Source organism: Colossoma macropomum, unplaced genomic scaffold (assembly GCF_904425465.1).
Source record: "Colossoma macropomum unplaced genomic scaffold, Colossoma_macropomum, whole genome shotgun sequence".
In the NCBI taxonomy this organism is placed as follows: domain Eukaryota; kingdom Metazoa; phylum Chordata; class Actinopteri; order Characiformes; family Serrasalmidae; genus Colossoma; species Colossoma macropomum.
In genome coordinates this window covers 40,410,845-40,430,116 of record NW_023494787.1, presented here as the reverse complement: position 1 = coordinate 40,430,116, position 19,272 = coordinate 40,410,845, and the positions used below count along the sequence as shown (strand labels likewise).

General features: G+C 39.5%; 1 protein-coding gene across 1 annotated transcript in view; it reads right to left on the bottom strand.

Moving 5' to 3' along the window:
* wnk4b (WNK lysine deficient protein kinase 4b) overlaps positions 1 to 15,172 on the bottom strand; it is a 94,728-nt gene extending 79,556 nt beyond the window's left edge. The window contains exons 1-2 of the mRNA XM_036567367.1: positions 15,026 to 15,172; positions 13,709 to 14,524 (exon numbers count right to left, since the gene is read on the bottom strand). Of these exons, the coding sequence (XP_036423260.1) occupies positions 13,709 to 14,395 (687 nt within the window). The 5' untranslated portion in view covers positions 14,396 to 14,524; positions 15,026 to 15,172. The remainder of the gene's footprint in view (positions 1 to 13,708; positions 14,525 to 15,025) is intronic.
* Between the last annotated feature and the right edge of the window lie 4,100 nt (positions 15,173 to 19,272).

The window sequence follows — 19,272 nt, the reverse complement described above, 5'->3', positions numbered from 1 at the left end:
AAACTATTCTAAAATGGATATAATTACCTTTCTAGCAATGAATGCATGTAGGCAATGTTCAGATTAACTTAATTAACAATTAAAACACCTCAGTGAACCTTCAACGACACGATTATAGACTGGCCAGGAAAAACACACTACGATATTTTAGATTTTGCGATAAATTTGCAAATTTCAAACATTTTATTTTTGCAACCTTTTCCAAAACTGAGATAACTGCCACTCTATAAATGCAAATGGTATATGGAGTGTAGTGGGAAAACTGACATTTGATTAACTTGATTAACATTTATATAAAATCCCATATTGTGATTATATTTCTTCAGCAATATATATGAAACACATCAATGAATCTCTGATTATATGATTAAAGACTGGCCTGCAAAGTCACACTATGATATTTTAGGTTGTGCAATAAATATTGCGATACTTGAAAACAAAACAATTAAAAAGTCAAAAAAATGCCCAGGTAAATGATTCCAAAAGAAAGATAACTATCACCCTAGCAATGCAAATGGTGCGTTTTGCAGAGAAAATTAAAGGCAGCAGTTAAATGTTCTAAATCATTCAATAAACGTTTGTATTCTATTAACATTTTGTTAATTTGTGATATGCCTTAATGATATGCGATATGTGACGTGCATTAAAATGTTTGTTGGTTCACGTGAATGCCTTCATTCATCAGAACACATCTGAGATTGGTCAGAATACCCACAGAAAAAACAATAAGCCATTAAAGGGCTCATTCGCATATAGTAGCATTTTGTGATATCACAATTGCAAAGGTTAACAAACAATACATAGTACAACTTTTGTAAACATCTTAAAATTGATGAAAGGAACAGTGACCTGGTATACGTCTGAATCCGAAAGGTATGCAAGCAAATTGACACAAACCGGAACAAATACTGTGTCTATGATATCAAAAAATCCATTCTTCCGCTACTAGTTCTCTTGGATCATCACCTACGTGGGATGTCTGGGGAAAATCACTCGTCATGGAGAAATACACAATGAAATGTCAGACATATTTTAAGAGAGGTACAGGGCAAGAGACAAGCCAATAAAACCAGGCCTGTTGAACAATGTTTGTGTTCAGATGTAATAACACCTCTTTGATTTAAAGCTGGAAATATGTCCACTGTCAAACTGAGATACTGCACATAACACACAAGCTGCTATGAGTTTTCCTCAGCCAGTTTTTCAACAGTATTGCTGTGTTTGTATACGATTTCAAGTCTTTGTGCCTGTCTTAACCCTTAATCTCTCTGAAAACAGCCTAAAGGCTTAGCACAGCACCTGTGGAGTACTCTGTAAGGCTGTAATCATGATGCTTTTCTCTCACAATGGCATCCTATTCAGCCAATGTGCAGCCAGTGATTAAACAAGGGCATCTGTAAAAAGAGACCTGTTACTACAGTCATTCATTTTATATGTCTCGGTCTGGTTTGTACAGTTGTACTATAGGTGGGTTCCTCAAGTAAAACAGCTTCTCACCACAAAGAGAGGTGATTAAAGCCTTGTTTGGAGCTCCAGTGGGCTGGATCGAGAGAGAATCACACATTACAACAATTTTACATCTGTTTTTACATGGGAAGTTGCAATGACTCATCGTGTGGGTATATAGCAGAGTTACTTAGCTTCAGTCTTCGTGATTCAGTGGCAGGTAGTGTTGCAAGATGTGTCAAAAAGTCAGAGTTTATTTAGTGCTAGAATGTGGTAAACAACCCCCAGCTTTATATATTAAATCTTTTAATTTATCATAGTTCGTAAAACAGTTTTATGAATGAACTGCAGTAACTACTAGTCATTGTAGTGTTGGAGGATCAATAAAAAAACTGATTAAATAAGTAAATGTGCAATCAATCCAACACTGACCATCTTCGAGAAATTCAGGAGTGTTGCATATTAGGTTTAAGGTGTTTACTATCAAAGCTGTTGTAAGTATGGCTGTGGGCATGAAAAGCCCCCTGGCACCCCACTTGCATCTTCAAGGCTTAATTCCAGTGAAAAAGAAGTTAGTCTTCTAGCAACTTAAATAATATGCTCAACGGGCATTTGAGTGTTAGCTTAAGTGCATATCCCCATGCCTACCGAAGAGCTTAAATTTAAGACTTCTAGAATGCAATTTATTTATTTTGAAGAGTAAATTTTCAGAAAACCAAAGCTTCGTTTTTAACAGAACCCTACAAAATACATACAAGCTTCCAAGGCTTTATATTTGCACCAGGAAATGTGCATTTGCGCAACTGTTAAAGAATGTACAGCTATTCCTACCCCATAGTGCTACAAATAAAACTGTATTTTTCATAGTACAACTTTCAAGATTATCTGAATCATGTGTGTGACACACACATTAAATACTCCGTCAATCTTAATTCTCATTGGGATGACCTTAGACTCTCAGATGTCAGCTTACGCATTCTGAAACTACATCCTGAGGTCATGAGGTGAAATGCCATCTAAAACGGATATGCAGGAAAGTCAAAGAAATGGTCAGCTGTGCCTGATGGCCCTTTGTGACCACTTTCACAACACATCCTCAGCTATTTGTATTGCACATGTTCAAGTTTCCAAACCAGGCTCAAGTACAGAATGTTCTTTCAATGTCTTTGCTTAGTGTGTGTGCCAGAGAACCAGCTACAATAGTTTAATCAACGACTGTAACAGCATGACACAGTATGATAGCAGATAGCAAATTGTAACATGTGACAAAAGCTCTAGTCATGACTGTGGGCATCCAGTGTAGATGAAAGAGTGAGTGTAATCTCAGGCAGCTCTGCAGGGTTTCAGGCTAATACGTGTGCTCTTTATGGCTTTGACGCAAGATAAGACGGAACTCCATTCATAATTTGCGTGTGTGAGCAGGGCCGGCCTCATTCCTCCCCAGTGCACCTGTATTAGTAATCCTCTTTTATCATGCTGCTGATGATATCTCTTCATGACACAATGCATAACCAATAGCTAGTGAACTCACTGACTACTTTGGAACAGTCTCTAAGATGGGGTGCAGAGAAAATGCTATAAAATGTATTAGTAACATTTAAGTTTTAATTTAATTATCACTCAGTGTATAACAAAATTTAAAGTTCTATGAATGAATTGCAGTAACTACTAGTCATTTTAGTGTTGGAGGATCAATAAAAAAACGGATTAAATAAGTAAATATACAATTAATCCAACACTGACCATCTTTACAGCACAACACAACCACTGTTTAGCTTTTTTTGGGTGAGTGAGGAGGGACCTGCTCAAGGTCCTTTTCTGCTTTCTAAGAGGTTTGACAATTATGTAAAGCATCATTAAGCATTGCTTCAGGGAGTTAGAAGCGCTTTCTGCACCTGTGGGTCTAGCCTAATGGGAGTGGTTGTCAAAATGTCACGGAACCTGCCAGTAACTTTCCACCATTTAAAAGCTGAAGGGTTGGTGGTATTGACGTAGCATGCTAGCCTGCAGCGAAATATCCATTTGAAATACATATGCACGCTAAAAATGATCATTGGGCCTCATTCACCAAGTGATTCACCAAGAAATTTCATCTAAAAATCCACTTATGCAGTTTTAGGCAAGAACAGAATTTATGCACACTCAAAAGCACAAAGGTGTGAACAGCTCTGCAGTTTAAGAACACATCATGAATCCGATGTAGACTTTTTCTTAGGACCTTTCTCAAGAACAAAATTAAGAAAAAACTTAGGAAGATGTTGGCGAATGAAGCCCATTGTCCTGTGAGCTAACCATGTCACTCCTAACGACACAACCGGATGGAAATAGGACACTGGCCAGCATTAGAGAAACTGGCCAGATACTATGTATTGGTATTGGGCTGATATCAGCAGAAAATGCTGGATACGAAAAAGGAAAAACAATGAATCTGGTCTATGCCTGTGCCAGTAACAGAAGCCAGGTTTCTATTCAGCTGCTGTATTAAATTCAAGCAAATAACAGAAAGTTTACAAAAGAAATATGCAAATTGGACCAAGATTCCATCAACTCTAAAACCCAGCCTGAAAGAGCACACTCTCACATTGTGTGATGTAATGTTGTTAGGTGTGTATTTCTTTCTGCGGTGTAGTACAGGGGTAAGTTGTTTAAGCATGATAGCCTGCTCACTCTAACCCCTTTAAATGACCAGAGTCTATAGGTGGGCCCAAAGTTTTATTACACACTTCTATAACCTAGGAATAGGTCAAATAGTTTGTACCGAAGGCCCTGTAGTTGCTGAATAATAAGCCTTAGTAAGTAATAAGCTTGAGATTTTAAGGGGCTAAGTGAAGTGCTTTAATTAAAAATAGTCAATTCTAAAGCTTAGTAATTAAAAAAATGTCAGATGAGTATCAGTATTGGCCAGCATTCAAGGCTTCAGTATTGGCATTGCTATCAGAAAAGAAAAAGTGGTATTGTGCCATCTCTAGTTGAAAAAGTTGACAGAACACAGTAGCAAGTTTTCTGAGCAGATTCACTTCAATTAATTTGAAGTGAATACCAATAGACATAATAAGTTTTGCTCAAAGCCAGGTACAAAACCACAGCCTGGTTTACTTTCTTAATGTTTTAGTAAGTAACCTCAGGATCTAGAGGAGAATGTTGTATCATAGTTACTGAACTTAAGGCAGAGATTATTTTTTCACCGCCACTATGACTCTCCACTGTCAGCCTAAATGTGTGCTAACGTACACGGTTTACAGCTTAGACATGAACACGTATCTGTGCCGCCCAGTCTCCAGGGTTCTGCAGTCACCACCCATTTCTATACCTAGTCAGCCTTTTAAAAACTCTCTGTGCCACCAACAGGCTTTGACCCCACCAGGGGGGTTGGTGATCAGGCCTGTCATGTGCTCAAGCTTTAAACAACAGCCACAGACATGACAGCGGCATGCCAGAACTGTTTGGCATGTTAACTCTCCCCTCAGACTCATGAACATAGGGACACAGAGGAAAGAAACCTTGGCTTGAAGGAACTTAATGAATGTGTTAAAATTTTGATGAGCAGAATAAATCGTCACAGTGAAGGCAACAGGATTTCATTCCTGGAGGTTTACATTTCATTTGACTTAAATCGATAAGAGTGTTTTGCAACATAATCTCTATCTGCCATATCTGTAGCACATGGTCGATTACCATGGACAATATTTTGGATACCTTTCCCTGTACCTAGAAACAGGGAACCTGTTGAGTCAAAAGCTGTAATAGAAGCCAATGAGCAGCTGCTGAATTCTGTCAGTGTTTTTGCAAAACGTTTTTTTTGTGAAACAGTTACACTAATTTAATGGTCAAAGGTATCTGTAAGTTAAGCTGTAAATATGTATATTAGGTTGAAAAACGCTGGAATATTCATTTAACATGTTTCACACTGACTGTAATGGAAAAATTCTCAAACTTTCCAAAATGTCTGCATAATTCAATCACTGAGATGTAAACAAAGCCATTCAGAGTGATTTAATATGAAATGTACTGAAGAGAAATTTATCCTTTGTTCACACTGCAGGGCAAATAGGTGTATTTGACTTTTTATACTGACCAACTGTTCAGATTTCAAGCAACAAGTGACCAAATCTCATTTGTATGGTCAGACTGTAGCTGCATTTGCTCGCATATTCACATTGGCTGCTGTAGTAATGACACATGCGTGCAAACGCTGACCAGGTAGAGGCAAAATTTAGAAAACTTAATGACGATAACTAGCTAATTGAACAATAATGCTTTAACTCACAATAGCATTTTATTTTTTATTTACTACAGCATTACCAGAACATGGCATTAGTGTAGGCTGACCTGGTCAGCAGACTAGTAACAAGCTGTAGACGGTACCAGTAAGACTAAGAAACAGGCTTCTAATGAAACAGTCACGGTAAACTACAACATAGTAGTAAAAAATATGTTACCTAAATGGCTGTTAAAAGTTTCTGCTCTCTGTGTTTAAGCTGTAATATATGAATATGAAACACAGATTTTCTTGTCGCACATTCTGAAATCACATCATAATAGACATCATAAATGACAAAAAAAAAACCCACATGAAATCTGATCTGACCGGTCAAACTGAGTCACAAATCCAGAAATCCGATTTGCATCACATTCAAAACCACCTCCAAATGTGGCTCAAATCTGACTGGAAAAAATCTAATTTCTTGTGGCTTTTTGCCCTTCAGACTGCAGAAAGTGCCGTTCAGACTTCTGAGCTGAACTGACCTGCCTGTGTGGACAAGACCTTAGAGACTCTGATTACACTACAGTGGTGCCTATAGGAACCAGGGCTCTCAATGTCGACTATGCAGCAAATTTTTTACTATCTGAAACAACCAGAGAACCTAACGTCTTCTGTGTCTTCTGCACCTAAAATATGAAAAGAATGTTTTCTTTAGCTACTATTTGCCTTACAATGCCAATATCTTCTCTTAAAACTAACCATTTAATGCACCAGCTTTCCGTGAGGTAATACTACTACTAAAAATAAAGTGTGTATGTAGCACTTTTTTCATACATTTAAAATGCAGCTCTAAGTGCTTACACTGTGAATTAAAAGAAAGAAAAAACAGAGGTGGTCAAACAAGTCGGCAAACAAAAAGACGCAACAAATAAAAGCAGCGACAAAAAAGAGAACAATAATTAATTTTTTTTTAAATGTAAAAAAGTGATGAGCCAGCAAATTTCAGAAAATAATAAAGCTAATTTAATGCTTAAAAAATAAGTTTTAGTGTTTTAAGTGTTTTTTTTTATCACTGATAGAGGGAGCCTGACAAATATATTTATTATTATTGTGTTTAGACAGTTTTAGAGGCATTAAATACGCCTGGTTCCTATCAACACCATAGTGAACAAATTTGACTTGGTAAGTTTCCATAGCAAGACAGATTTCACTTCAAACCACTGTGAATGACCTTATTTACATATTATCAATTTAATTTCAAAACTTGTTGAAACCTTGGGTAGGATTCTCCTATAACAGTGGGGCACTATGTTGAATTCTGTTTAAGAGGATGCTGGGAGGGCTAAATTATATTAACTCAGGTTCAGCAGAAAAAGTTTCTCTGTTTCATTTCACTCTCACTCGTGAAGACACTGGCGCCGTGCTAGGCTGGGCTAAGTGTGGAATGGGCAGCTGTAGGGTTGAACATCAAGAGCGAAAGCTTTCTTATCACTGATCTCTCCCACACATCGGCGGCCATGTGTCCACCGCTGAGCAGGGCCTTCGGTCAATCCCATTAGCTCTGCTAAGCTCTGAGCTGCCTTTGCCTTGCTCTCATGGAAGGGGATCTGGCTGAGGGAGGGGGCACAAGGTGCAATCACCATGGAAGCTCTTTATTGCTGGCTGACAATTTACAGAGCTTATTAACCACGGCATTGTGGGTAAAAATAAACATCCTTCTCTTTTGAGGAGATTAGCTCAATGGGGAGTCCATGGGTAGCAAATGTCAAACTCTGAAATGAGCAAAAGACCAACGAAAAGCACTGCTCAGGAATGTGTCTGCCCAATAATAAGCCTTTGTAAGCGAAATGGTTTTAGGTGAATGGTTAAGTGTCGAGGGTAACTAAACGCCACAAGGCTTTGAATTCATTAAATCTTCTTGGTCACCCATGGCATATACAGATGTATGCAAAGCCAAATTACACATTTAAACAATTACGTTAAGCAGTTTTTCTAAAAAAAATTAGTGCATAACTTTAGCACAGGTTACATTTTATGTTTAATTTTTAAACATTTAAATTCAGCAAATGGATGTTGTTTTATCTTTACTCTAGCAATACATATACATATATTCTATAAATATTAGTGGACAATATGATGATATTTTCTGTTATTGTGATAAAGTAAATCACAGTGTGCTTTTCTGAGCATATTGTAAATACTGTACCTAAAGAACACCGACCACTGCACATTTCATTACAAAGAGAGATTACTTAGTCCTGTTAAAAAGATTTCATGCAGTGCAGTATTTGAAACACTGAATAAAAATAAGTGTATTTTTCATTTGCGGCACCACTGTTTCTTTTTTGGCAATGCATTAAACCCTAGAAAAACCAAATGTCATCATACAAATTGTGTATCAAGAAAATATCTTTCAGCATTGCTATATTTTTTGCAAAATGGCCCACCCCATATTTATATACAAGAGCATTTTTAAATGTCATTTTCAAAGATTACAGATTCAATTTTTTTTGCAAGAGGAACTTACGATCAAACTTTCACTTTCCTTCACAGTAGTGACCTCAACCAGGTTGATATTACACTTCACACATTTGCCTCCAATGACCCTAGAGGTCACTGGGGTCACACCATCTTTCACCTCAGCAGTCTGCTATCAGCCTATTTTAGGCGTTTACTGTGACCCAGCACAGCCTCTGAGAAGGTGGCTCATGTTCCCCAGGTCAGTAAAGCAGGGGATGTTGCTATAACTGAGCATACTCCACGGGAGCTGTCAGCACGGGCTCCGCTCCAGGACAGAATGGAGAAATACTGACACTCGATACTGACAGCAACACTGCATCACAGAGCAGCTAATATGAAGCACATGGTCAGTGATTCTAAATCATAGCACCCTCCAGCAGATGCTGCCAAATCAGCATAATACAAGCCACTTCTGACCCTCAAAGCAGCCCAATACTGTTTTTAAACTTTAAACAATCATTTAACGTAATAATAACATTTTATCAACCATTATTTCTCCCACTCAGTGTGCATTCCACCCTGTGATTGTGGGCGTGACACGGTTACTGCACCACATATAAACAATCTGATTGGTCGCCTGTTTTTTAATTTTAACTTAGTAAAGTTAAAGGTTTGTCCAGAATGAGAGAGCAGGGAAAGGACGTGCAGTCTTGTGTGTCAGTTATATGCATACTTTGTCATCTCTCGCCTCATTTTAGTGCAGCATACACATTCTGTTTGATGCAAAGTATCAGAAACATTCAAATGGAGGGCAAATAATTTTGCATGACGACAAAGCTCATGTCACCTATACGCTGCTTAAAATTTCAGAACACCAGGCTTAAAACACCTTCCCGCATCCCTGCTTACATGTTGCTACATGTTTGTTGTCACCAGTCCTCTATTTAAATTGTCTAAATGATCCACTTTCATGTTTTAAATTCAAACTCTGAGCGTGTTGCCGGACAACAAACACAAGATAAATAACTAAATCATGTCAAAAACATATTTATGACAGAACATGGAGCAAATGTTGCTTTTTATCAGCTCTGTTTTCTTACTGCAACATATATCGGAACTATGAATTGACAGTATCGTCACTGTCGGAATGAAAAAGATCCATCTCCAAAAAAGTATGTTCTATCTAGTTATTTTGGAGCATTTCTATTGGTCTGCTCATCATGAAATTTTGACATAATGTAAAGTACAGCTGGCATTTTCAGATTATGTAAAAATCAAAAATGGACAAGCTTTTGTTCTGAAAGTAACAATATGCAATATCACTATGCTTGTGTTTACAAATTAACGCTACATAATGGCTGGGCTAAAAATGCAAGCTCTGCCCTGTGCCCCATCCCTAAATATCTATGTCATATCTCCATCTTTGGCCAATAGTGCACACTTAAAATGGTTCTTCAAGGGTTCTTTACTAAAGAATATGGTTCTATATAGACTCAAAGAACCCTTTGCATGATTAAACCTTTTTGAAAAGGGGTCTATGTATTACCAAAAATGGTTGTTCTATTGTTTCAATGTCAAGCCTGTAACAACAGAAGAACCCTTTTTTATTCTTCTGTTGTCAGAACCATCTACAGCATATTCTCCATCAATCTGAAGAACACTTTCAAAGTGTAAAGAACCCTTTAATCATGTAAAGTGTTCTCTGAATGTTCAAGGTTCTATATAGAACCATTTTCTTTACTAAAGAGCCCATGAAGAACCATCACGTAGAGTGTAGAAAGGCATTCCAACCCCAGGCTTTGGCTAAAGAGCATAACCACCTGATGGTTGGCAAGGCCCGTCGTCAATGAAAACAGAGATTAGCAGGGATCAGGTCTGAGAATGGGAGCTGTAAGCCTGTATGTTCGCCTGACCCGTGGCTCAAGCTAAAGGTCAAGTCTATGAGGATTATGCCAGGGATATTGTGCCATGATCAAAACGGTTTATTTTCTGCCTTTTTCCACATACAGTTCAGAAGCCAAAAGTACAGCTTAGTTTTTAACATAGAGGGCTGTTGTACAATACAAGAGCAAAGCCTAACCCCAACTGTGTGGCACTCAGACTGCAATGAGTTCTCTCTCTCATTTTTTGGTGTTCTAGATCAGTGTTTTTCAGTCTTGTACTGTGGAGTGCTACGGAGCTCCTGCATAGCACTTTGTTTTAGTCAGACTGGAAAGTTGCAGTTTGAGTGTCGTTGCAAAATAGGGTGACCAAGCCTGGACTGAAAGACTGGGGACAAAAAAAAATCCTCCAATTTGATGCAGTTAGCAAAAAGCTAACAAAAGTGAAGTTTTACCATCTAATCCAGTCAGATGTTCAGAGGCGCTATATGAAGGACCACTCCTTCTATGGTCAACACAGCCAATGCTACTGCTATTACTAATGGCCAATGGTGCTAATTTGCATGTAAAATTACACTATCGTTGACATCAATCAAAGTTTTGCATGCTAAACCTATGAGAAAACACCAGTGTGATGGAACCTTAAGACATCAGTTCATCAAGTAACCATCAAATACTATATCAGCTGAATCAGGCTTTTAATGCAGGGAAAGCTCAATGTACACTTTAGCCACCCCACCCTCCCCATTGGAATTGAGAACCAATCTACTTACTTTAGCTGAGATTCAAGCACATTATAAACTGTACTACCAAGAAACATACAGCATATATTTACTTACGTGCACCCACTGAGCAGCCATTGCTCTTAGGAACTACCAGCAAGTGATTACACTCATATGCCATACAAATCTCTTGTTTATCAAACCATGAGTTCTTTTTTCCCCCACAGCTTTAACTACAGCACAGCTATAAAACCTGAGGGAAAGGCAGGACAGGAGTGTTTTATGGCTTTGGAAACCGGCAGGGAAAAAAGATCAACCTCTCTCCTTCTCTACGCACTGCCAATGTGAGTAGAATATATGGATTACTGCCCTTTTCTTCTCTTGGTCAGTGCCCAGTCACAGATCATGCCAGGTTTCAGAGGGAGAGAGCACTCAAATGACACTCTTACTAAGATAGCAAAATCATCTTAGCACTGGAATGCTTTTAGGTATTTCACTCTCCATCATATACTAAGTACTTTTTCCAGTATTCCTTTTTCCTTGCTCACACATCAGATTCAACTCATCAGCTATCTGTCATTAGCTGAGTCAAGTGCGTAGTCAGACACTCAACATAATATTCATTCACATCACTGTAATAAACATACATGCAGACCCACCGCCTTATCATATTGCCACTACATCAATGGCAGCCTAACTAACACCTGACGATTCTTCTTCTTTTGCTCAAAGCCAGCAAACCAGCAATGACCTACATGCTACATGCTTGCTCATAACCGTTCCCTCTGATTAGAAATTCCAGTGTTATCACCGCCATATGTCAGAAGCAACTGTTACTCATTTTAGCTTTCACACACATCTGCCGCGAAGGTCTCCACTGCATGCACAACTCTTCTGTGGTTTCTAGGTTTTAGCAGGTTTGGGCGTCATTCGCCAACCTTCTTAAGAAGAAATTTCTTCTTAAAACACACTTAAGCAGTTTTTCTGAAGATTCTGACATTCACCAATGTTTTGTTATTTGGGGTTTGTTCTTAAGTAAGAACAGAATTTACACACACTCAACAGCACAAAGGTGCGAACAATTCTGTGGTTTAAGAACACGTCATGAATCTGATGTGAGGTTTTTCTTAGGACCTTTCTCAAACTTAAGAAGATATTGGTAAAAAAGGCCCATTATCATTAGCATAAATATCTGACTTGTCAACATCAGCACGAGCATTAGATTACACAACTTTTAACTTGTCTTTCATCACCCTAAAAGATCCTTCGTAAGCTGTCTTAATCATATCTAACCCTGAAGCAGATGCATGACAAGATCTATGAGAACAAAACTATTAGCTTTCAGCTGTCTACTTTCTAGGTGCTTTCGGCTGCAGGCATAGCTGTTGCAGCACTGTTCCTATTCACGAGAAAACAAAACTTTATTATATATAGTACAAGCACCTGAGACAAAGGTGATGTGAAGTGGGTAGTAACTACTTGCATTTACTTACATGTAATAAAGCACAATTTTGATGCATATGCTTAAGCATATTTGTGGGGAATCTACTTCTTAGTCACTTCCATAAAAGCTTAATTCTGCTGATAAATATAGCACATTGATGAGTGCTTATGAGTGTCTTTCCTGCTGTAATACACTATGAATCAGCTCATGAAGGACTTGATCATTAGCTGATGATGTGACTCAAGCATACCTGTGAAGCAAAGATGGACCACAGGACTGACCCTGGGAAAAACTGCAATGAATTATGATGACCCTGCAGTAGTTACCCAAACTCACAGCCTTAAATACAGGCAAACAAGGCCTGGCGGAGCAATTTAAAAGACTAGAATTAAATGTGTTAGATCAAACATGAAAGTGGACTACAAGACTGAAAAACTGGGCTCTACACTCACCACTGACCTTATTAGAAAGCTGTAATCCTTCCATTTTCTTCCATCAACTTGACATTTTATGAAGTCCGCCCTACCTGATAGGTCTACTAGGCCTATATATAGGTGTACAATTCTGTGGCTCATCTTTCGTCGTGCACAACTTAAAAGCCAACCTCTACCTCTATGATCACCAGGCCTCCTCCAATAGAAGCAGGTTTCATCTCCAACACAAATGAAGTTATTAGATGGATTAGGATTAGGTGGGGTGGATAAGGGTTGAGGCTGAACTCTGTAGGAAGGAGCATCTCTAGGAGCAGGGTGACCACTGTCAACCCCATTCATCACAGGCCAGATTCCGATCAGATATGTTTTAGATGATGGACCATTCTCAGCACAGCAATGACAGCGCAATGCTTACAGATGGTTAAGTCCTGTGTGGAATCAGAGTGAGACTTAAGTCTTTTTCTCCCGTTTCTCAAGTTTCTCAAATTTGGCTCCTGGCAAATAAATCTCACTTTGATCAAAATATTGTCTCATATAAGGATTACCTCTATAGTGTCTAAATCAACCTTGGCTGAATAATGTTCCCACAAGAAAAGTGTAAGGTCTCATCATTTTCTTATATAGTTCTATTCTACACACTTAAAAAATGTTTTTTCAAGCGTTCTTTAGTAAAGTTCTATATAGAACCATGAACACTCAGAGAACTCTTTGCATATTTAAAAGATTCTTTGCATTATGAAAGGGTTCTTCAGATTAATGGAGAATGTGCTGCAGATGGTTCCATATAGCACCTTTTTAAGGGTTCTACTATGGTTGCGATGTCAGGCTTGTAACACTAGAAGAACCCTTTTTGGTGCTATATAGAACCATCTCCAGTACATTCTCCATCAATCTTAATGAAGAACTCTTTCACGATGCAAAGACCCCTTTAATCATGCAAAAAGCTCCTTGAGTGTTCTTTAGAGTGGTCCACAGGAACATCCATCCCGACCACTGACAACAGCAAGGCAGATCTAAAAGGCAGGGCTTTATGGTGAAGCGGCCAGTGCCTGTAGCCTGTGTGTAGTGGTCAGCTGTTCACTTCGTCAGAGCGCTTAGACTCCCTGACCTCTTCTTACCTGTAGCTCACACCACGCCACCTCCACCGTGGTCTCCGTGTCCAGGCCCTTGTACACGGTCTTGAACGAGCCGCGTCCGATCTCCACATTGAACTTGAGGAAGCGGCCGTCCGGTGATGTAGCCACCGCCTTGGTCTCCACCTCATCCTCCTTCTCGCGCTCCCTCTCGCTCTCACACGCCTCCTCCTTCCTCCTGCTGCTCCTCCTGCCCTCCTCAGAGTCCGTGCTGCCGTCCTCCGGCGCCCTCGCGCTTGCATCGCGAGACTGGGAATCCCTAGAGTTCGAATTCGAATTAGAGTTTGAATTCAAATTCAGATTTGAGTTGGAGTTGGAGTTCGAATTCGAGTTAGAGTTTGAATTCGAGGTCGAGGTCGAGGTCGAAGTTGAATTCGAATTCGAATTCGAGGTGGAACTGGAGCTCGTGAGCGGCTCGCGCTCCTTCTTTTCCTCGCAGAAGATGTTGTCGGCGGACCACGAGAGCGTTTTGCTGAGCTGGCCGGCTGCTGTGCTCTCGACGGCGGCTTTGCTCCGCCGGTAGCCGCTGCTTCTGCGCGAACTAGCCGAGTGTCTCCGCCGCCTGGGCGGCAGGCGAGCGGGGAAGAAAGAGTTTAAAGAGTCAGTTGTGTCCCGGGTCGGAGGGAACGGGGGGAAGCCGAGGCCGGCCAGGTCCACCTGAGCCTGGGACATATTGCTGGGAGATCCGCTTTGCACCACAGACTGCGCGTAGGTACAAGACACCGCTCAAGCTAGTCCATATTCACAGCTTGCATGAAAGGCAACTCAGCGCGGAAAACTCACCATTTTGGTTGTAAATACCTGTGAAAGGGGGAAAAATACAGTGAAAACCAAAAAAAGTACTTACTTTAATAATAAAAAAGCGTAAATATGCTTACTTCGTTTGAGTCATGGATTGAAGAGGGATTCAGGCTATGTCCTTGTCTATCAAACCAGCAGAAACGGTTTAGCCTAGTGCTAATTTGCGAAAAACTGTACAATTTCCTTCTATAAACTACAAAAACTATACTTCAGATGACATAGAAATGATCATTTCTGAGGGAAATGTAACCACGAAGAGCAACATTTCCCGACTAAAATTCAGGAAAGTGCGAAAAAACGTGAACGACAGCAATTCCACCTATAAGTAGTTTACTCAGACTTTCATATTATCATTTCTGAGGGAAAAGTAAAGAACAATATGCCACGACCAAAACGCACCAGGTGTGGAAACGGTAATGAGCGTCTTCTCTTCTGTCAGCAGTAAGCAGCTAGCACTGACATGGCATTTACACTCGAAAAGAGAAAAAAGTGTCCTCTTACCATTCGAGAAAGCCAGTTACTCCAGTTTACTTTCCAGTTTAAACAGTCGTTGAGCAGCGAGCAGTAACATTATTTTATTTCTTCAGCGGATTCTCCGTTAATTCGTGCCTTCAGTGTGGCTTTCATGAGACTGACAGCGCTGAGAGAGTGTGTGCTTGAGTGTGTGTGTGCACACCTCCCCCTGACCGAGGCACCTCCAATAGTGTGTGCTGTGGGATGGACAACAAGCTACAGCAGCGGCGAGCTAGCCTCCTCCTGGAGACTCACTTTGCTGCAGGTTTCACCGCCAACCTGATATCTGTCAGACTACTTGAGGACTTCTGAAGGCAAAACATGAGATGAATGAGGAGTGGTGGACTGAACTACAGGCTACCGATGAATTACTAATCTAATGGCCATGATTCACACAATATAATCTGCAATAGCATAAAAAGGCACAGTGGCGTTACTAGAATCTTATGGGCAGTGTCCCTGCTGAAAAAATCATAGAAACCATTAAAAGTGGTTGGATCCTGGTGATGTCCAATAGCCAGTAATGGTATTTTATGTTTTCCTAATGGTTCTAATGACCTTTTTTCAGCAGGGTGGTCTATGAGTACATCAACCAAACAGTATGGTGTAACTGTGGGAGTCCTAAGTGGTGGGTGGAATTTGATATGACAAAACTGGGGAGAAAATTGGTATTTTTGTCAAAGAAAAAGTCTCAGACATGTTCCTTTTATGTGAAATTTACTTCCAATGAGTATGAAATGAATTTTGCTTGTTTACTTATTATGTCTCAAACATGCTGATGCTTTCAAGCCACACTTAAATGTTTGCATTAGAATACCTATTTAAGATTTCATTGTAATTAATGAATATGTCATGTTGTAGGTTGTGACGTATCCATTTGAAATTGGTTACCATGGATGAGCTGTATTATGAATAAGAATGAGATAAACAGATGACAGGGCTGACTGCGTAGCGTTGATGGAAGCTAACTGATGAGGTATGTACAATGACTGTACAGTGTCAGTATCTTCAGTATAAGGGCCTTGAACACAAATAAGGGCTTGCCTCCTTATGTGTGTCCAGACAGATTTAAATGAACACTGCAAGTAAACAATCCTCAATTATTTACCTGAAAATCTGCATCTTTCTCTCAGTAACACCTCTCTCATATACATTACCGCTTGAAATTAAAGGCAGTCACCCACCAAACAGATGATCACGTTACTAATGCCTTATTAATAACCTAACAGCTGATATGTGTTCAACAGAGCTGGACTACCTGATTTAAAGCTTAATGAAGCTGTCTCTACGTCACGTTGCTCTAAGCTCTGGCCTAAAGCCAGATTCTGTTCACAAACACTAGACCTCAGTCGAGGACACAGATAAACGAAACAGTCTGTAGGTCAAAACAGTTCATTGGAGAGACAAAGTATAATAGTGGTATATTTGGTTTATTTAGCTAAGAAACAAAGGATTATTGCAAGGAGATCTTCACAAGTACATGTTTTTTTGTATTTTGATTGGCATGGCATTGTAGTTTTCCCAGAATTAAACCGGAATTCAACTGTTTTTTCAAAATGTCTGCATAGTTAAATCACTGAGATGTAAACAAAGGCGTTCAGAGTGGTTTGATGTGAAATGGTGCACTGTAGAGAAACATACCAACACAGATTTCTTTATAGTGGTGGCAATGGGAACCAGAAATCATGATGTCTAAAATACAAATATAAACATTTTACCACTTATGAACCTACATGTGAGGTTTTGTATGTAATGATGATGGTAAAATAGTGCAAAGTCTAAAAAAAAACACGTTTTCTTCATGGACTATTCACCTTGCAACACCATGCATGTACCTCTCCACCTTAAATGTGGTTTAACATACGTTTAAAGCTGAAGGCTTATTTCAGAACTGTCATAAAACAATGTCTCAAGCTCCTGAGTGGTGCAACCATATAAGCGATGGGAGATAAAGGGTTCGATCCCTGGTGATATCACAGCCATGGCCGGGGAGTCCAAGAGAGCATGACTGGCCTCTCTGTCTCTGGGTGGGTAGGACGGCCCTCTCTGCGCAGTGCTAGCCAGCATAGGTGTCTGTTAGCTGACGTAAAAGAACTGGCGGTTAGTGTTCTCATCCAAGCACATGCTGCCGTCCAGTGATGTGGCATTAGTGGCAGTTTGAAAAGATGCAGTGGCACTTCACATGACTCAGAGGAAGCTTGTGTTTGCCTTCGCCCTCCTAGCACTGGCAGTATCGTGTGAACGGGGTAGTCCTAAGTGGTGGGTGGAATTTGATCTGACTAAATTGGGGAGAAAATTGGAATTTTTTTCAAAGAAAAAAGTCTCTGACACCAGGCAGCATATTCATAATCACTTCATGCAATAACGTTCTATGAAGTCGCTTTTAGAAACATTAAATGCTTCAAACATCTGGGTCAATTCTGACAGCAAGTTTCTCTAGAATGGAGCTTTTCACATCAAACCGCTCTGTGGCATTGTTTACATCTTAACTTTTTAAACTTCAATAACGCAGAAAATGTGAAAAATCAGTGGAATTTGTCTTGCAAGCGTGAAGCTATTTTGAACCAACCATGTGTTCACATAGTTCACACACACAGACAGATAAACACACTTTCTATTATGGGCTTTGGCATGAGACTGCCATCTGATTAGTGGCCTTGGAGTTATCCATTTCAGTAGGACAATGTGGGGAGGAGCAGGAGCTTACAGGCCACTCAAACACAACATTACAGACCACACTGCTCTGAACTGTTGGGTCTCACAGATTACAGTTTCTTGCATGCACTGCCTGCCAACCTGCTATAAATGAAAAGCCAGCTCAACTTAAAATTATAAGTCTATGCATTACACAGCCTTTTTTAGGTTAACTCAACTAAACTGAGGACACTAAAGTTGACCCACCTCAAATGTCTTAATGTAGTCAAAAGTTTTCGTAACGCTTACATTTTTAGTACTGCATCTAAGAAAGGTTGTATATACTGTATGTTCCCCACTAGCTAGGACTTTCCATCACATGGTGCCACCAGGTATTTCCTCCTCTTAGGCTGTCAGTTGTGGATGACTGACATTGCTGACATTTGAACTTATAGTGTCCTGATGTTGAGATGAATGTTCCTTCAATACACTGAGAAAATAAAGCCATTTTAACTGAAAAAGTTAACCTGCACTCTTAAAAAAGATGGTTTATCCAGGTTTTTCTTTACTAAAGACAAGGGTTCTATATAGAACCATGAATACTCAAAGACCCTTTGCATGATTAAAGGGTTATTTGCATTATGAAAGGGTTGATGGAGAATGTGCTGTAGATGGTTCTATACAGAACCTTGTCGGAAAGGGTTCTACATAGCACCCAAAAGTGTTCTTCTATTATTGCAATCTTAACATCGTAACAGTACAAGAACCCTTTTAGGTGCTATATACAACCCTATTCAAAAAGGTTCTATACAGAACCATCTACAACACATTCTGAAGAACCCTTTCATGATGCAAACTCTTTAATCATGCAAAGGGTTCTTTGAGTGTTCAAGGTTCTATATAGAACATTTTTCTTTACTTAAAGAACCCTTGGAGAACCATAATTTTTAAGAGTGTAGTTTGTTGTTCTATTAATTTATTATTTGATGTTCAATGAACTCAAAATTAGTTTAGGGTAGCCAATAATACTTAAAATAATTCTTGTTCAGTTAACAAAAAGTGCTATGTCACTGTGGAGCAGCTGAGCAAGTATTCAACCCCAACATCACGAGATGAATTCAAACCCCAGTAATGTAACAGTCATCCATCACTGAGAGCCCAAAAGGAGGAAATGCCTGGTGGCACTGTGTGATGAATAGAGTCCCAGTTAGTAAGGAAAGTGAGTTAAAAACAAATCCTATATTGTTTACCTTTCCCAGATTCAGAACTGTGGGGAACCCTCAAGGCCTTTGGAGATGGCCTATTGATTTGTATGAAATTAAAAAAAATAATGAATTCATCATGCTTCTTGTATTTAAACTCTTCAAGTATTGCAGTAATACTTATTTCATTGTTAAGTTTTGGTTGCAAGCAAAAAGGTTACGTTCTTGAAACACCTAACACAAAACCGTTCATTTAGGTTTTTCTTGCTCTGCGATATCTAGGTAGATGCAGTCAAGTAAGCTCTCTCATTGGTTAGGACTTCAGCAGCTGAACTGAAGGCCTAACATATCAGCTTAACCACTAACATAATTAGGAACTGACAGTGGAATCGATCACAT